Raw genomic sequence first — 17317 nt, 5'->3', positions numbered from 1 at the left:
GATCCCCGGCTGCTCCCAGACCACTGGAGGAGGGTCCCACATGGCGCGCAGACCTCTCCTGCCGCCCGCTGCTCCCCTCAGCAGTGTACTTTGGTCCTTCTGCCTGTTCTGCTCCCCGCTCTGGCTCTGGTGAATTCTCTCACCCTCCCGCGCTTCTGACTGTCCCCAGTGCTTGTATAAATAAATAAAAAAAAAATTAAAAAAAAAAAAAGCGAATGACTGTAACTGCCATGTCTTCTTCCAGCATCTTCATTGATCTGCTAGCTGTGTTTTCTCCCTATTTTTTTTTAATATTTATTTATTTTTGTACAATAACTGGGGTATAGGCCAGAGTTGCGGGATGGTGAGAGGATTCACCAGAGACAGAGTGGGGAGCAGAATAGGCAGACAGACTGAAAACGCTGCTGAGGGGAGCAGTGGGCGAGACAGGAGAGGTCTGCTGCACCATGTGGATATCTCCTGGCTGGCTGGGAATCAAACCCACGCAGCAGAGGCTGCAAACAGCTTCACAGTGCTGCGTTCAACCTGCTGCGCCACTGGGGAGGCCCATTTTCTCCCTATTTTGACAGATCTAGAAGTTCTGTGTGATGAGTTCCTTTTATGCTTTGTAAACAAGTGTAAGGGCAGGAAGGACACTGAGCAGGTTTTCTGATCCAGCAGACTGGGTAAAGGAGGAGTCCTGGAGCCCTCAGTGGCTTTTGCAGGCTTTTATTGGGATTTACCAGGTACATGGCAGGTAGAGGTGCTGGGCTGGCAGGCCTCCCGGCCCCCAGCAAATCTTCACTCTATCTGGGCTCTTTGACCTTCTCCCGCGTTCTATCTGCTTCTCTCTGCTTATGCTTCTCTGCTTCTGCTGGCATCCCCATGTTGCCACCCTTAAAAGCCCAGTCTTAGCCCAGGTGAATCACATCTACCTGTGCCCACACCCTACTCCAGGTGACCGCCATCAGGCATGAATTAGGGACCACAAGTTTCTGTCATTTATCCTAATGGTGGGAGGGCAGAAAAGCCTGATATTTTTTATCTTACCCTACAACAAGATATTGAAAACTAAAGTTGTCCTTTTGTTCACTGACACCTGCCCCTGATCTTGTGTTCTTTTAAGTTAATGAGAAAATAGTGCCTGGGACTAAGACGAGTGGGCTCTGTGTGGGAAGTAATGTAATTTGGCTCCCGGTGTGGGCTCTGGGCTTTGCAGGACAAACCCCTGGATGGTGTCATTTCCAGGCCCCATTCCTCGATGCTAATGTGTCCTCCTCAGCCATGCTGGCAGTGGCCAGGGTAGAGGGACAATGGTCTGTGCTTTCCTAACTCGTGGCATTCCTCTCCTAGACAGAAGATGTGGAGGGGAGCTGGGAGATTTCACAGGCTACATCGAATCCCCAAACTACCCAGGAAATTACCCAGCCAACACTGAATGTACATGGACCATCAACCCACCCCCCAAGCGCCGCATCTTGATTGTGGTCCCTGAGATCTTCCTGCCAGTGGAGGACGACTGTGGGGACTACCTGGTGATGCGGAAAACCTGTGTGTGTCACCCCTCTACTCCTCACCCCTTCTAAGCCTGAGAGCATACTCCCCAACTTTTAATGTCAGAAGCAGGCCTATCTTGTCACCTCTGTATTAGAACAGTTAAACACCAGCTTATTGAGTTTTCAAAAAAACAAAATTTAGACTAAAACCACATTGAGATGAACCCTGGAGGTAGAGCTCAGACTTTCCCTCGGTGCTCACTGGGGACCCTTTTCTACAGGGACACAGAGTGGTGATGCTCACGCAGGGCTGGCCCCCTTGTCCTGGGAAACAACCCATGGCTTGGGGACTTATCAAGGCCGCAGACACGGTCCCAGCCAGGCAGGACGCTCTTCCTATCCTGACCCCATGACTCAGGGTCCATAAAGGGATGCTGCCAGCAACACACTTAGAGGCAGTGTAGTGAGTGGACTCTACAGCCAGACTAGTGCCTCTGAATCCCAGCTCTGCCTCTTATTAGTTTTGTGGGCATACAGTCTGGATTTTTCTGTGCGTCAGTGTCCTTGTCTTTAAATTAGGGATAATAGATGCTTCCCCATAGGGTTATAGTGAGGAATAAATGAGCTCATACTTAGAATACTATGTGTTTGCCATTCCTATTGGTGGGTACAGTGTCTGAAATCACTGGTGTGGATTTGAGTCCTGACTCTTCCACATACTGGCTGTGACCCTGGGCAAGTACTTAAACTCTATAAATGAGGTAATAACTAAACCAAATTTCTATGGTTTTTGAAGGGTTAAGTGAGATAAGATCCACAAAGTGCTTACCACACTGCCTGGTCTGAGGAAGCATGCAGTAAATTGTTGATTATCACTAGATTATAGCAGGTCAGCTCTGGAATCTGCAGGCTCGTCCCTCAGCCCCTGCACTGAGTGCTGCAGGCTGGGCTGCAGCTGTTGGCCAAGCCATGGGCCTTTCAGGCTTTGCTTTCCCTCAGGGCCCACCCCACCAGCTGCATCTACTTGATTTCCAGGACATTTGGCCTTTTAAGGCTCAGCTGAACCTGAAGAGCTATTGAACATAATTTGTTTCATGGTGTTTGAAAAGATGCGTGAGCGTGGTGTTTCCCCTGCCAGAAAAGATGTGTGAGTGTTGTCTACCTGTTTAGCAATGAATCTTGAATCCCACCCCACCCCTCAACTTCCCTTGGCAGCTTCATCTAATTCTGTGACAACATATGAAACATGCCAGACCTACGAACGACCCATTGCCTTCACCTCCAGATCCAAGAAACTGTGGATTCAGTTTAAGTCCAACGAAGGGAACAGTGCCCGAGGGTTCCAGGTTCCCTACGTGACGTATGATGGTAAGCTCTGTGAAGCTCAGACTGCCGCCTGTGGCAGGAGCTTCTCTGCTTTGAACAGAACCAACTTCTGAGCCAGCTGGTGGATTGCTGACAAGCACACATGCTTAGAAAGGCAGCCAGGGTAAGGAGAAAGGCCATTGCTGACTCACAAGTGCCAAATTTTAAAGAGGCATTTGGGGATACTGACTACGTGGATGAAAAGATCTTTTAGAAAATAAAAGTGAGCATAGCTTGGTGGTAAGAACAGGGATGTCAGCCAGCCTGGTATAATGTCTTCTGTGGCCTTGTTTGTGTTACTTACCATCTCTGAACCTCATGTTCTTAGTGTGTAAATAAGGATGATCATTAGACTTAATTTGAGAGTTTAATGGGATAATCCATAAAGGACCTGGTATAGTGCCTGCACTTAGTAGTTCTGAGCAGATTTAACTTATTATTGTGGCTTCATTATAAAGAATCATGAGGAAGGGAAAAACGATCTGGTACTATCTATGCCACTAACTTGCTGTGTGATTTGGGCAAATTAGACGAACTTCTCTGGTTTCTTTTCTTATTATTGCTAAATGAAGCAGTGGCCTGTCTGAGCCCTAGGTGGTTTCTCAGCTCTGAGACTTGGTCAACAAACATTTGCTAGGAATACTAAATGAACTGGATCTGGTCCTAGAAGACCTCATAATTTAGTGGAAGAGTCATCTGTTTATTCATGAAGTTCTTCATTCATCCACCCAGCCAACAAATATTTAATGAGAATGTACTCTGCCAGACTTTGGGTGAGGTGCTAGAGACAGTGTGGTCAGAGTACAAATTGTCATGGATACTAGAACAAGCCATGAACAAAGCACTGTGTGAGCACAGAAAGGGCAGCAATTACATCTTCATGGGTTTTGGGGAAAAATAAAGTCTCAAGATATTTGGGTCTTCAAAGAAGATATAACTTTTCTTATAAAAGGGAGGAGGAACATTTAGAAAGAGGGAATGATGCAGGGAATGATGCAAGGAACCCTCCTTGTTGGGAGGGTTCATGGGGCTTAGAGTGAAGGATGAGCCTACTGGTAAGGCTAGACTCTGAAGAGCCTTGAGTGCTGAGCTCAGGAGGGTAGGCTGAGGCATTTGGAGACACTGGCTGCAGGGATGAAAAGGCCATTTGAGGTTTCTAGGCTGGTAAGTGCCAAAAGTAGATGTTCTGGAAAGACAATATTTTATGGATTTCCTAAACATAGTTAATATAGTATATTTCTAACATGTGACAAATATGAGGCTTATCTTTATCAGATCAGGCCACTCAGGCTTAGTGATTTAAGTAACTGGCTCAAGGTCACAGCAGGACAAGATTGCAGGGCTAGGATTGGCCTGGGTCTTTGGCCCAGGTCTTACCTACAACACTTGACTGTTTTTCTCATGACAGTAGGAGCAAGTGAGGAGACATAGTCATTTGTAAAAGTAGAGGAACTGTTTTTTTAAAAGACAGGGGTTTGGAAGCATTTGGTGGAGGAGTAAATAGTTCTCTCTTACAGCACAGCAAATGACAGAAACTGGCATCCCTAATGGTAAAAGTCCCATTACCAAAAAAAACAAATTCTCTGAGGTAGACACTTTGCAGTAGATGAACTCAAGATAAAAATCTTATACACTTATTCATACTTTATATTCTTTAATCACTAAGATTAAAGAATAAGAAACACTGCATGAGTATACTAGCAATATTGTACATGTATTAAATCAGTAATTATGAGCATTTTATACTATTAGTTTCCATTATTATCCTTGACCAGGAGAAACTTTTTAAGATCTCCTCCCATACCATTTCAATGATATTCTTCTGATTTGTTTGGTTTTGTTAAACATGATTTGCATACAAAGAAGGATTTTTTTCTGTCTGGAAGTTGGAAAAGGTTATGATTTACATATGATTTGAATTATTATTGTAGGAAATTATGACTATAGGAAATAGGATGGACTTTGAAAGGGGGGTTACATTTAGGGAGGGCTAACATTGTGTGCACTGCATTAAATGTTATGTCAGGCAAAAAAATATTAACAAGAAAATGAACATAATTTCTTTCCCTTCACAACCTCCCAATTTCTCCTTCCCTCAACCCCATTCAACAAAAGGGTGGTGGGTAAGAAGCTTGATTATTAATATTGTTTGACACAATATATGGACAGAGAGAAACACAGGGAGAAAGAGAGAAGGGAGAACAGTGGAGAGGGAGAGAAAAGTCTGGGTGAGCTACTGGGAAGTGAGCAGTGAGTACAGACAGAAGAGATGAGAATCAAATGCTGAGCATGGAGTCCTCCTATGGTAAGTGGCCTGGGAGAGAAGGGAAAAAAGCAAAGGAGTCTTCAAGGCAACAACCAGTAGGGTACGAGGGAAATGGAAGAGTGTATTATACTGGAAGCTGAGCAAAGAATTGGAGCAAGCAAAAGGGGTGGCCAACCAGGTCCAATCATAATGAGGTATCAAGTAAGATGAGGATGAAAGTTGACATTTGGGACTTAACACCATGAAGGTCACTGGTGACCTTGACCAGCAGTTTTGAAGGAGTGTTGGGGCCAAAGCTGACTGGACTAGGCTTAGAAGAGAAAGAAGAATCAGAGACAGTAAATGTTAATCATTCTTTCAAAGTTTTTGCTACAAAGGGAAGCAGGGATTTGGAATGGGGGATGGAAAGAGAAATCAAATCCAGAGAGGGATGTTTTTCTTTTTGGACCAGAGACAGCATGTTTGTATGCTGATGGGAAAGACCAATGGAGAGAGAACATTTCATCATGTAGGACAGAAAGGACAGAATTATAGAAAGTGCCATTTATTGTTGGGCAGAGTAGTGGGATGGGCCTTGACTAGTTAGTTGTACAGAGGGTTCAAGTGAGAACTCAGGGAACAGGAAAGATGGCTGTGATGCTGGTAGGTGAGGGTATGTGATGGTGGATTCTGTGGAGGTTTTCTTCTGATTCCTTTCCCAGCATCAGAGTGATCCTGGGTCTGACAGCAACTGAGGGGGCATTTCTTAGAACCTTAATAAACAATGAGAATGAATTTGGAAATAATAGTCCATACATATACAAAATATGTCCTTTCTTCCAATAGAGGACTACCAGGAACTCATTGAAGACATAGTTCGAGATGGCAGGCTCTATGCATCTGAGAACCATCAGGAAATACTTAAAGTGAGTACATGCCTAACCTGCAGATGGCAGTTGACCACAGAGCTCCTGAGCACCATGGGGAGGCTTCCTCTTGCTCTATATTGCCACCTTTCAGACATTGAGCCTGCTCTGGCCTAAGATCAATTTTATATCTTCTCCAGATTTTTTTTTTAAATCCATCTGACTATCTTTAGTGCTTCAAATGAAGTTGTATAATTTAAATACTTTTTTCATTTTAATTTTTGGAACTATGTGGAGGAGCAGCAGGAAATGTGCTTGTCATAAACCCAAGTCAGCAGCATATAATGTTTTCATGTTCCTCTGTAAATACTTGAAGATCCTTGGCTCCTGTTTATCCTTCAAGTCCAAAGTTCACCAAATTTTAGCTACTTGGAAGTAATCATCAATAATCACTTACAGGGGGGCCTCCCTGGTGGCGCAGCGGTTGAGCGCTGGGTTGCGAAGCTGCCCGCAGCCTCTGCGGCACCCGTTCGATCCCCAGCTGCTCCCCGGCCACCGGAGGAGGGTCCCACATGGTGTGCAGACCTCTCCTGCCGCCTGCTGCTCCCCTCAGCAGTGTACTTCGGTCCTTCTGCCTGCTCTGCTCCCTGCTCTGGCTCTGGTGAATTCTCTCACCCTCCCACGCTTGCTGACGGTACCCAGTGCATGTATAAACAAAACAAACAAATAATAAATAAATAAATAAATAAATAAAACATGCCTCTTAAAAAAAAAAAAAAAATCACTTACAGGGGCTTCCCCGGTAGTGCAATGGGTTAAGCGCTGTGTTATGAAGCTGTCGCAGCCTCTGCAGTGTGGGTTCCATTCCCGGCCAGCCAGGGAGACATGGCGTGGCAGACCTCTCCTGCCTTGCCCACTGCTCCCCTCAGCAGTGCTTTCAGTCCATCTGCCTGTTCTGCTCCCCGCTCTGTCTCTGGTGAATCCTCTCACCCTCCTGCGACTCTGGCCTATACCCCAGCTCTTGTATAAATAAATAAATCTTTAAAAAAAATCACTTATAGAAAAAATATAGGGAAACCAAACATAGGGTAAAAAAAAAAAAGACAAACCTTGTAGGCAACTATAGATCTGAGACTTAAAGCTGGGGATGGGGAGGAAATGGGATCAAAACAGGGTGGTAAGAGCACAAGGGACCATGGTATTTGCTCACAGGTGATGTGGTGGTGAGATATTTATGGTGACTACACCTGAGGGGAGAAATCAAATACTGTAAAAATATGAACAACATGTAAAAAAATCTAAAAATTAAAAAAAGAGAAGTAATCATCAATAAACACTTGTGTCAACTAGCCCAACGAAGAGTCCCCAATCCCGGTGTGTTATCTCTAGTTGAGAAAAAACAAGTTTTCTCATATATTAAATTTTCCCCTTTAAAAGTAATACATGCTTATTATAGGTAATTAGGAAAAATAAAATTTTGGAAAGAAGATAAAATTCAGAGGAAACAATTTTCACAGTCTTTTCCAGCTAATTAACCTGTAGTCTAATGTTGGTCATTATAGTTCTAGTGACATAATGTCAGAATGTTTAAATATTCTAGGCCAGTAACAAGCATTCTGTTCTTTTTAGGATAAGAAACTGATCAAGGCTCTGTTTGATGTCCTGGCTCACCCCCAGAACTATTTCAAGTATACAGCCCAGGAGTCACGGGAGATGTTTCCAAGATCCTTTATTCGATTGCTACGCTCCAAAGTGTCCAGGTTTTTAAGGCCTTACAAATGAGTCTGCCCACATGCCACGCTGTACAGTGCTCAGCCCAGGGGCTGGTGGGACACAGCGTCTGCTTCTGCAGCCTACATAGTTGGACATCGCTGCCTCCAGTAGCAGTGACTCGTTAAGAGTTCAGTTTTTATAAATAATACAGATATTTTGGTAAATTGAACTTGGTTTTTCTTTCCCAGCATTGTGGATAGGCACAGAGATGGCTTTGAGTTGCACCTGCTTCTCACTGCTGTGGGCAGATGTGTTGGACACATCCAGGGCAGGCTGAACAGCACTTCAGTCAGTTCAGGTGAGACTCACCTGTCCGTGGTCCTTACTCCTCCTCAAGGGGTCTGGGATGGAAAGGGGGCCACAAAAGGGGACTGCCTTGTCTGAAACTTTAGCTTCCTCCAGCCCAGACTCTCCCTAAGGGTGCCCTCTGCACTCAGTGGGAACTCTGACTAGGCAGAGTTGTGAGGAGGGAGGCAGACAGGGAGAACAGCCCCTCCTGGTTCCTTTGACCCACCTGAGACCTGGGAGGACTCTAGTCTCCAGTTTTCTCCTACCTCTGTGACCTAAGTTTGATCTCAGGAGTTTCAGCTCTAAGCAGTGATAAATAACAAACACTTAAATCAGAAAGAACTAGAAACGAAAAGATAAAAACTAGGCACTTCTGCAGATATAACAACATAGACCTAGTGACAGCCTTCTACATTGCCAACTTCTACCTTGTCGTGAGTACCTGGAGCCAGTGTGGTGTCCTCGGCTGTGTCTTTAGACACTGTGCTGGGCACTGTGTTAGGGCTTGGAGTTCAATCAGGTGTGGATGGAATCACCCAGGTCATGAAAAGGAGACTCACAAATCTCAAGTCGGTACTGCCAAGTGTCCTATTGGGCTTCCCCTAGCAGGGTGCCCCAGGTGCAGACTGCAGACCTGGGGTCATGTTTGCCTCTACCCCCGCCCCCTGCACCCCTTCTCCCTCATCCTGCACCCAACTCCCCCTCCAGCCAGAAAAGTCAGAGGCTGACTCAGCTCCAAGGGCCTAGATGGCACTGCTGGCATGAATAACATGCCAGCCATACCCCAGAGCAGCCGCACAACCCCAAAGTCTTCTCACTTTTGGTTTGCACGGTGGGGCCTCACAATCATTTTCTCCCATAGGAACTTGAATTTTCAGTGTTACCAAATTTAATTTTTAAAAAATTCATAGGGAAAAAAATCTCATTAAAGTGAATAAAAGAGTCCTATCAAACAAGATGTCATTTCCCTAGAGATTAGGCTAACTCCATTTAGTATTCTGTTATTTTAGTAAACTAAATTATGTACAGAGCTACACAATTCTCTTTAAAAAAAATTCTACAAATATTTTTGAAGAAAACAAAGACTATTTCATTACTGTGAACTTACTTTTCACCTCAATGGTTGTTTTCTTTTAAATATGTTAATAACATTGTCTTTTTTCAAAAGCCTTAATCAAACTTCTTTTTTATTTGGATGGGTTCTAAATACCCATTATCAAATTTCTCTTTAAAAATGTGAACATCTTCAAATTATTTAAAATAAGCACATGTATTTGTTACTGGAACTTGGCCTGTTATTTTGAAGTCTAAGTGTATGATGAAAACTCTAATTTAGCCTGAATTAGTGACCAGACCAATGTGGAGATGGGGCAGGTACACTGCACCACCCTGTCCCAGCACATTTTTAGTCTCTTTCTATTCACCACTGCTGATTTCACCGAAAGGCTAGGAATGCAAACACAGGGGAAGTAGGCTGCAAAAACCTGGTCTCAGTGCCACATTCTCCAGGAGCAGGCCAGTGCATCAGAGCTGTGTCCCTAATTCAAGCCCCAGCCTCTAAGGCCTTCCTGGAACTTCCTCCCTCTACCTACCATCCATCCTGTTGGAAGGCTGGCTGGCTGGGGCTACTGTGACTACCTGCTAAATAAATACATATGGAACACCTGCTGTGTGCCAGGCACTGTTCTAGGTTCTCAGGATACACAGTTATGAGACAGACAAGGTCCCTGCTCTCATGGAGCTGATATTTTAGAAGGAGGAGACAGACCAAGAGCAAATAACAACCCAGAAAGTATCAGCTAGTGGTAAGTGTCATATTATAAAGTAAAACAAGTTAATGTAACAGATGGCTGCATGGCTGCTTTAGGATTGTGGATAGTGAATGGCCTCTCTGGAAAAGTGACCTTTCAAATGAAAACTAAATGGTAAGAAGGAACCAGCCTTGGACAAAATAGGGACAGAGAATTCTAAATAAAGGAAAGCCTCATGCAAAGGCCGCCAGGCAGGAACAAAAGGTGTGTGTATCACAGTTGAGAGAAGGCAAATAGTAGGAGATGAGGCCAGGAAACTGGACATGGGCCAGAGCACATCAGTGTTGGAATCCAGAATAGGAGGTTGATTTGATTCTAAATATATTGTGAAACTTTTGCGGGGAGGTTAAGCAGAAGGTGGGATGATGTGATTTATGTTTTTAAAAGATAGCTCTGGTTACTATAAAAAGAATGGATTTTAGGAAGCCAGGCATGGAAGCAGAGAGCAGTTAACAGCTATTACGACCAGTCACACCATCATCCAAGTGGGAGGTGGGGTTCAGGGGGATCATAGTGGATATGAGAGGGGGTTTGGGGACATGTTTGGTGGGGAGAGTCAACAGAACTTGCTAATGAGAAATGAGTGGAAGAGGAAGGGAAAGACAGTAACTGAAGATGACTGCTGGTTGCCTGAGCAAATAGCAGATGGAGAAGACTGCAGGGGCAGGTTGGAGATGTGTGACAGTTTTATTTTATTTTATTTTTTTGCTGGAACAAAAGTTATATTATTGCTCTAAACCTTTGTAATTATGTTTGTCTAGGATCCTTACTCTCTTGGTCATTTTATTTATTTTTTTATATTTATTATTTTTTAAATTTTTACATCATTGTTCATTCTTTAACAATATTTGCTTCCCCCCCACCCCCTCAGGTGTAGTCCCCATAGAGTTTCCTTCACCAAGGCACCCGTGCACCATCACGTCAGTCCCCTGTGCTCCTCCTTCCCTCCCTCTGATCCCTCTCCCTCCTCCTCCCCTGCAGGATGTCTCTGGTTTATAATTGTCCGTTTTTGCTTTGTTGTGTTTGTACTGTTACTATTTTTTTACACTGATGTCTTACTGGGTTCCCCTATACTCCTGCTATAAGTGAAACCATCCGATATTTTTCTTTTTCCTTCTGGCTTATTTCACTGAGCATAATTCCTTTTAGCTCCATCCACATTGCTGCGAATGGCATGAGTTTACCTTTTTTTTTTTTTTAAAACATGTCCACAATTCTTTGATGCTTCCATGGGGAGTTGGGGGTCTCTCCTCACTCCCATTGAATCTGGGCTCTGTGACTGCTTGATCAATATTATATGGGAAAAGTAACAATTTACTAGTTTCTAAGTCCAAGATTTAAGGCACTGGCAATTTCCACTTCCTTTTCTTGTGAAATGCACACTGGAAACTCAGTCACCAAGCCTTGAGGAAGCCATAACAGCTTGTGGAAGGCTATGTGGAGAGAAACCAAGGCCCCCGCCCACAGCCCAGCTGAGCTCCCAGGTGGCAGCTAGTAATACCTGCCAGCTATGTGAGTGAGCCATTTTGGGAATGTTCTCCTGCCCCAAATCAAGCTGCCCCAGCTTCACAAAGCAGTCCCCACTGAGCAGTGTCAAAATTACAGACTTGTGAGCAAAATTCAATGACTGTTGTTGTTTTAAGTCAGTAGGTTTTGAGGTAGTTTCTTATGTAATAACTAGAGACTGGAAAACACCAGGAGTTCAACTTGGCCATTCTAAGTATGAGATGACAATTAAATATCATAATGGAGAGTTCAAATAGGCAACTGGTTGTAAGAGAGATCAGTGCTAAAATAAAATTTTTAATGCCACAGAATATAGACCTCAGTTGAGGTCTACTAGGGAAAGAAAGCAGATAAAAGGGCAGGAAGCTCTGAATTCTGAGGTTCCCTGAAAGGGTGTAGGAACCAGGACCAGGAGCTGCTTATTGAGAAAACAGAAAGAGGACAGAGCTGAATTCCACCTTTTCTCCAAGATAGCTAGTTCTGGGGGCAAATCTGAGTGGGAGTAAAATCGCACAAGTCCTTCCTTCCAGCTGTGGATATTGTTCTTGAGCCATTCACTGAAGCTACGCTGATGGATTTAGCAACATGTCCCTTGAGTTTCCAGTGCTAATAAAAGAGTGTTTGCCTTTTCACACTAACAGATGATTATCTTCTCTTTGGAAAATTGCTTCCTCTGAATCATTCTCTGAGCTGTTAAGTGTGTCGTCTGTAGGTACTCATTGGATTTAGGTTGACAGGTGATTTTAAAATTGTCATGTGGTAACTCGGGAAAGGCAACAGCTGTGCCTCACAAAGCCAGGACTCACTGGCCCTCAGGCAGATCTTTGTTGGAAGATGCACCAGGGCTGTTGCTCGCTGCAGACTGCAGCTGCCGCTGAGGCCTATGCACTGGGATCCCAAGGGCCCATGCCAGGCCCAGCCTCTATCTCCTACTCAGTCCAGAAGAGCTGCCTCTTCCTAGGACTGTCAGCTTCTATGCTTCCTTTTGTGTAGCAGGGTGGGTGGTGAGAATCTCACCCAATTATTGAGTAACCCTTAGCCAGTATTGGGAGGTTAATGGATTAGGTGAGGCTGGAGTAAAGTGGTTCCTCATCAGGTGGACAGAGCCTTGTTATCTGTGGCCTTCTTGCTAGGAAGACATAAGCTGCCTTGGAATCTAGGTCCTGGGCTTGGTCAGTGGAAGCCTATCCACAGGAAATTTGAAGACTTGGTGAGGCTTCCTTTTCTGTGATATCTTCTACTTTAGCGGCTTATGAACCCAGGTCAGGGGTCTCCTGAATATTTATGGTATTCTACTTCTTTCTCCCTTGTGGGGGGGAGGGGTCCTGATCAGTCTGCAGAAGACCATCCTCCTGGATTTGATGGCCCATCAAGGCGGCTCCTGTGATCAACAGGCACAGAGATGTAACTACTCGGCAGTGATCACTTTCCAGAGAACATAAAACTCAAAATATGGTAGTCACCCTTATCTTTGGGGGGTATATTCTAAGACCCCCAGAAGATGCTTGAAGTCATAGATAATGCCAAAGCCTAGAAATACTATGATTAATTTATAAATGGGGCACAGTAAGAGATTAACAATAATAATAAGATAGAACAATTAATTATAACAACATACTGTGATAAAAGTTATATGAATGTGGTATCTCTCAAAATAGCTTATTGTACATAATGGTGTTGGACAGTGGTTGACCACAGGTAACTGAAACCGCAGGAAGTAAAAGCACAGATGAGGGGGGACTTCTGAAGACTTAGAAAATGAAACCACACTAATTCACAGGCAGGTTGCTTTCACTAAATAAAAGGGATGCAAATTAATCCACTTACAGCAAGTAATGACAGTAACTCAGCATTGGTTGTCAGAGTATCTCAGTAGGGGAATGTGACTACAGACCTTACTTATAAATAAGTATAACATAATAGTTTGTCTTGTGTTTGCTCATCCATTCATTTAGGCAATGTATTTATTGAGGGCTTACTAAGTGCTAGAGCTGGTTATACTGTAGTGAGCAAAATGAAGTCTCTGCTCTTATGGAGTTTAGGTTCTAATGGGTAGAGACAGAAAATCAACAAATGATCATATATTGTAAAGTCAAATGTGATCATAGTTATAAAGAAAATAAAGTACAGTAAAAGGATAGAGAATGAAGGGGTGGGAGTGGGTGCTATTTTAGATAGGGTGAACTCATCATAGGAGTCATCCACTCCCATCCCAGGGCACTGACTCCTCAAACCAAGTGTTGGCAAGCTCTGCTCGTTCAGCAAGGACATGACATTTTATTTGACCATCAGATTGATCAAAGCTCCAAGGTGTGAACTAGTCATTTTGCTTTTCCTAGAACAGGCACCACCTAGTGGTTGACAAGTGAAATTGACCTGTTTCAGCCATCCCAAGCTTTGGCGCTTAAATGTCTGTTAATTGAAGAGAAGATATTTCTGATGTAGAACTAGGTACCAGGGCTGTGATTTGACAACTTATTAACTGCCTGTTGTTTCATATAGTCCTCTGAATGTATCTGTTCAGATCTTTTCCTTCACATACACACACCCTTCAACATCTATTCATTTATTCTTAATACCTAGGAACCATGATAGGTAGTATGTATACTGATAGAGGAGGAAAAGGGAGTTGAAAGAGTGGGGAGGAAATCACCCTCAAATTGTAATCTTGTGTAATATTTCACCACATAGAGTTCTAAGAGATGCCACACCCACCTGACTTGACCTGTCCTCTGATCCTTTATTCCATCCTAGCACTAAAGGATGTTTTTTTTACTTTTTAAAAATTTTTCATCATTACAAAAGAAGTTAACATTGATTAAGTGTTAGAAAAGAGAGATGAGCAAAAACTAATCTGTATTAGTTATTCCTGGGATTCCATAATAAGACACCATAGACTGGGTGGTTTCAACAATAAACGTGTGTTTTCTGACAGTTCTGGAAGGTAGAAAGTCCAGGCTCGAGGTAACAAAAAAATGTGGTTTCTAGTCAGACTTCTCTTCCTGGCTTGCAGATAACAATTTCTGTCTGTGTCCTCACGTTGCTCTAGGATGATTTTGAGGCATAGTTTGGAGTTTCCTGTCTTTTTCTACACAGAAATATAATAAAGCAGATATATAAACCTACCTCAAATCTGACCTTTGGTGCTGGCTTTCCCTTATTATGAACTCTTTGTAGTGATAATAGTTGAGCAAAAAACAATACCTCAGGCAGGCCAGAGCCAGCAGTGGGTGACTGATCTGGCCATGACCAGTATGAATCTGTGGTGAGCTCTGGCCAGGCCTGCTGTGCTCGGCCCTCTGCAGCCTTGTGGGTAACTCACTGTTCATGACACAATCTGGTCACCATCACCTGGTGCTAATGTTGCTGGACGTATACATTGTCTACATCCACTATATAAAACTGCAGACAAAATAGCAAGGTAGTAATAGTGTCAAAGCAAGTATCTGTACCCAGAACTCCAGTGTTAGATCCAGGTGACCTGCCCAAGGCAGGTTTTAGCAATTCATTGGGACTGGAGCTGGAGTTTTAGGTGATATAGGGTACACATGTAACAGGCTTGGTAAACCCTGGGCTTCCTCATGGGCTTCTCATGAGGAACTGAGATGACTCAAGCAGCATTACTCACACAATATCTCAATTCCAGTATTTCTAATGTACTTTTCTGAGATGCATTCTCTATTGCAGTGATAGATGGCTCTAAGATTTGTTTCATAATGTGCTCGATTTCTCCAAGATTCTCTGCAGTACTAGGATTTGGATCCCAACTCTGCTACTTAGCTGTGTGACCTTGCACAAGTTACTTAATCTGTGTCTCAGTTTCCTCATAAGGTAAATAAAGATAATGATTGTACCTACCAGATAGATTGTTGTGAGAGTTAAATGAATTTTAATGGAAAACTCTGGGAACACTGCCTGCAATGTAGTGAGAGGTCAATAAATGTTAACTGTTACAATTATCGTTATTACCTTCCACTTCTTGATACTTGAGAAGTTAAATCCAAGATCCATTTTTTTTTAAAGATTTATTTATTTGTTTATTTATACAAGCACTGGGTACAGTCAGAAGCGTGGGAGGGTGAGAGAATTTACCAGAGCCAGAGCAGGGAACAGAACAGGCAGAAGGACCGAAGTACACTGCTGAGGGGAGCAGCGAGCGGCAGGAGAGGTTCTGCACGCCTTGTGGGACCCTTGTTGGTGGTTGGGGATCGAACCTGCGCTGCAGAGGCTGCAGGCAGCTTTGCAACTCAGCGCTCAACCACTGCGCCACCAGGGGAGGCCCCAAGATCCATTTTTTTTTAAGTGGGTCCAGAGGCTGTGGGTTTTTCCAATTTCACAGAAACAAAAAGTCCTTTAGTTACAGAATTTCTACTGGGATGTCTTCTAGAAACAGAAGAGTTAGAACTTGAAGCACAAATGAAAGGTTACAAAGATTGATTTGGTTCTCCTACAAGACCACCTGAAAATCTCTATCCTCCTGCTCAAGGAAGGTGGAAGTGGAATGTGAGCTTCTAGACCCCTAAGACTGCTTTCCTCCAGTCAGGAACAGCACACACCCACAGAGACCTATCAAATCCTGCAGCTTTCCTTATTGCCAATCTTTGGCCCCTGTTGTGCGAGGATGGTAATTATCTCATTGCTGGGCTCTAAATCACACATTCTCTGGAACTGCTTGTCTCAAATTTGATGTTTCCTGCATGGCCAAGTCCAACTTCTGACTCAGTGGAAGCAATGCTCAGATTTTTAAGGCAAATAAGGCCAATGAAGACTCACTTGGACAGGATGTGAACTTGGGGTCCAGAAGGAATTTGAGGAATTTGCATGAGCCCTCATGGCCAGTGGGACAAAGCCCCTGAAGAGATACAAGGACATGGGGCATGGTGGATCTCACCACCACGCAGCAAGAGCCTAGGAGAGCACAGAATGCAAAGTGAGATAATAAACCAGTAATAACATGGTAGAGAAATCAAGCACTACTTTGATGAGATGATCAAAATCAGCACCTTCAATAAAAGACAGATGGACATCACTTGGCTCCAGTTGTGATACCCAAGAAGAACATAAGATCATCTATCCAGAACTCAGGCCAAAAATGCATTGACTCAATATCAATACTAGAAAACTACAGATAAACACAAAATGAGTAACATTCTATTTTTAAAAGGAGGGTGGAGTTGAAAAACAACTTGTTCATCAATAAAATAAAAAAGTTTTGTGTTTCAAAGGTCACCATCAAGAAAATGAAAAGCCTACCCATAGAAAAGCAGGAAATTTTTGCAAATCATGTATTTGACACAGGACTTGTAGCTAAAATATACAAATAACTCTTGTAACTTAACAAAAAAAAAAGAAAACCCAATTTAAAAATAAGCAAAGATTATTCACAATAGCCAAGATGTGGAATTAACCTGAATGCCCATTGACAGGTGACTAGATAAAGAAATTGTGGTATATATACTCAACAGAGTATACTCAGTTATTAAGAATGATGATATACTGCCTTATGAGATAATATGAATTGCTTTTTGAAGTAATTGTGCAAGTGAAATAAGTCAGAAGTTGAAAGACAGTTACAGGATGGTTTCACTCATTTGCGGAATATAAACAGTCAAAGAAAGCAAATTGGCAAAACACAAAACAAATAACTCTTAGACTCTGTGGAAAAATATGGTAGCTCCCAAAGGAGAGAGAAGGAAGGCGGGATAGAGGGGGTAGTGTGGTAATGTATTGGCGGTGGACTTTCGGTGGAGAGTGAGGGAAGCATGTGCACATGTTGGGGTGTGAAGCTGTACTCCTGAAATAATTTTGTAAATGAATGGCAAACCCATAAAATTTGATTTGAAAAAATGAGAAGATCCAAATAATTTTCCAAAGATCAATGGCTAATAAGCATGTGAATAAGATGTTCACCCATCATTTGCCAGCAGGGAAATGTAAATCAAAACCACAATGAGATACCATTTCACCCCCACTAGGATGGCTATAATC

At 43.2% G+C, this 17317-nt stretch overlaps 1 protein-coding gene across 1 annotated transcript in view; it reads left to right on the top strand.

Annotated features, from left to right (window-relative positions):
• SCUBE2 (signal peptide, CUB domain and EGF like domain containing 2) overlaps positions 1-8404 on the top strand; it is a 55868-nt gene extending 47464 nt beyond the window's left edge. The window contains exons 17-20 of the mRNA XM_054699366.1: positions 1333-1530; positions 2691-2843; positions 5932-6011; positions 7581-8404. Coding sequence (XP_054555341.1) covers positions 1333-1530; positions 2691-2843; positions 5932-6011; positions 7581-7733 — 584 coding nt within the window. The 3' untranslated portion in view covers positions 7734-8404. The remainder of the gene's footprint in view (positions 1-1332; positions 1531-2690; positions 2844-5931; positions 6012-7580) is intronic.
• The last annotated feature ends 8913 nt before the right edge of the window (positions 8405-17317 follow it).

Source organism: Talpa occidentalis, unplaced genomic scaffold (assembly GCF_014898055.3).
Source record: "Talpa occidentalis isolate TD23 unplaced genomic scaffold, MPIMG_talOcc4v2.1 talOcc4.3, whole genome shotgun sequence".
NCBI lineage: Eukaryota > Metazoa > Chordata > Mammalia > Eulipotyphla > Talpidae > Talpa > Talpa occidentalis.
The sequence above is the reverse complement of the archived record's forward strand: the minus strand, read 5'-3'. Positions and strand labels throughout refer to the sequence as shown.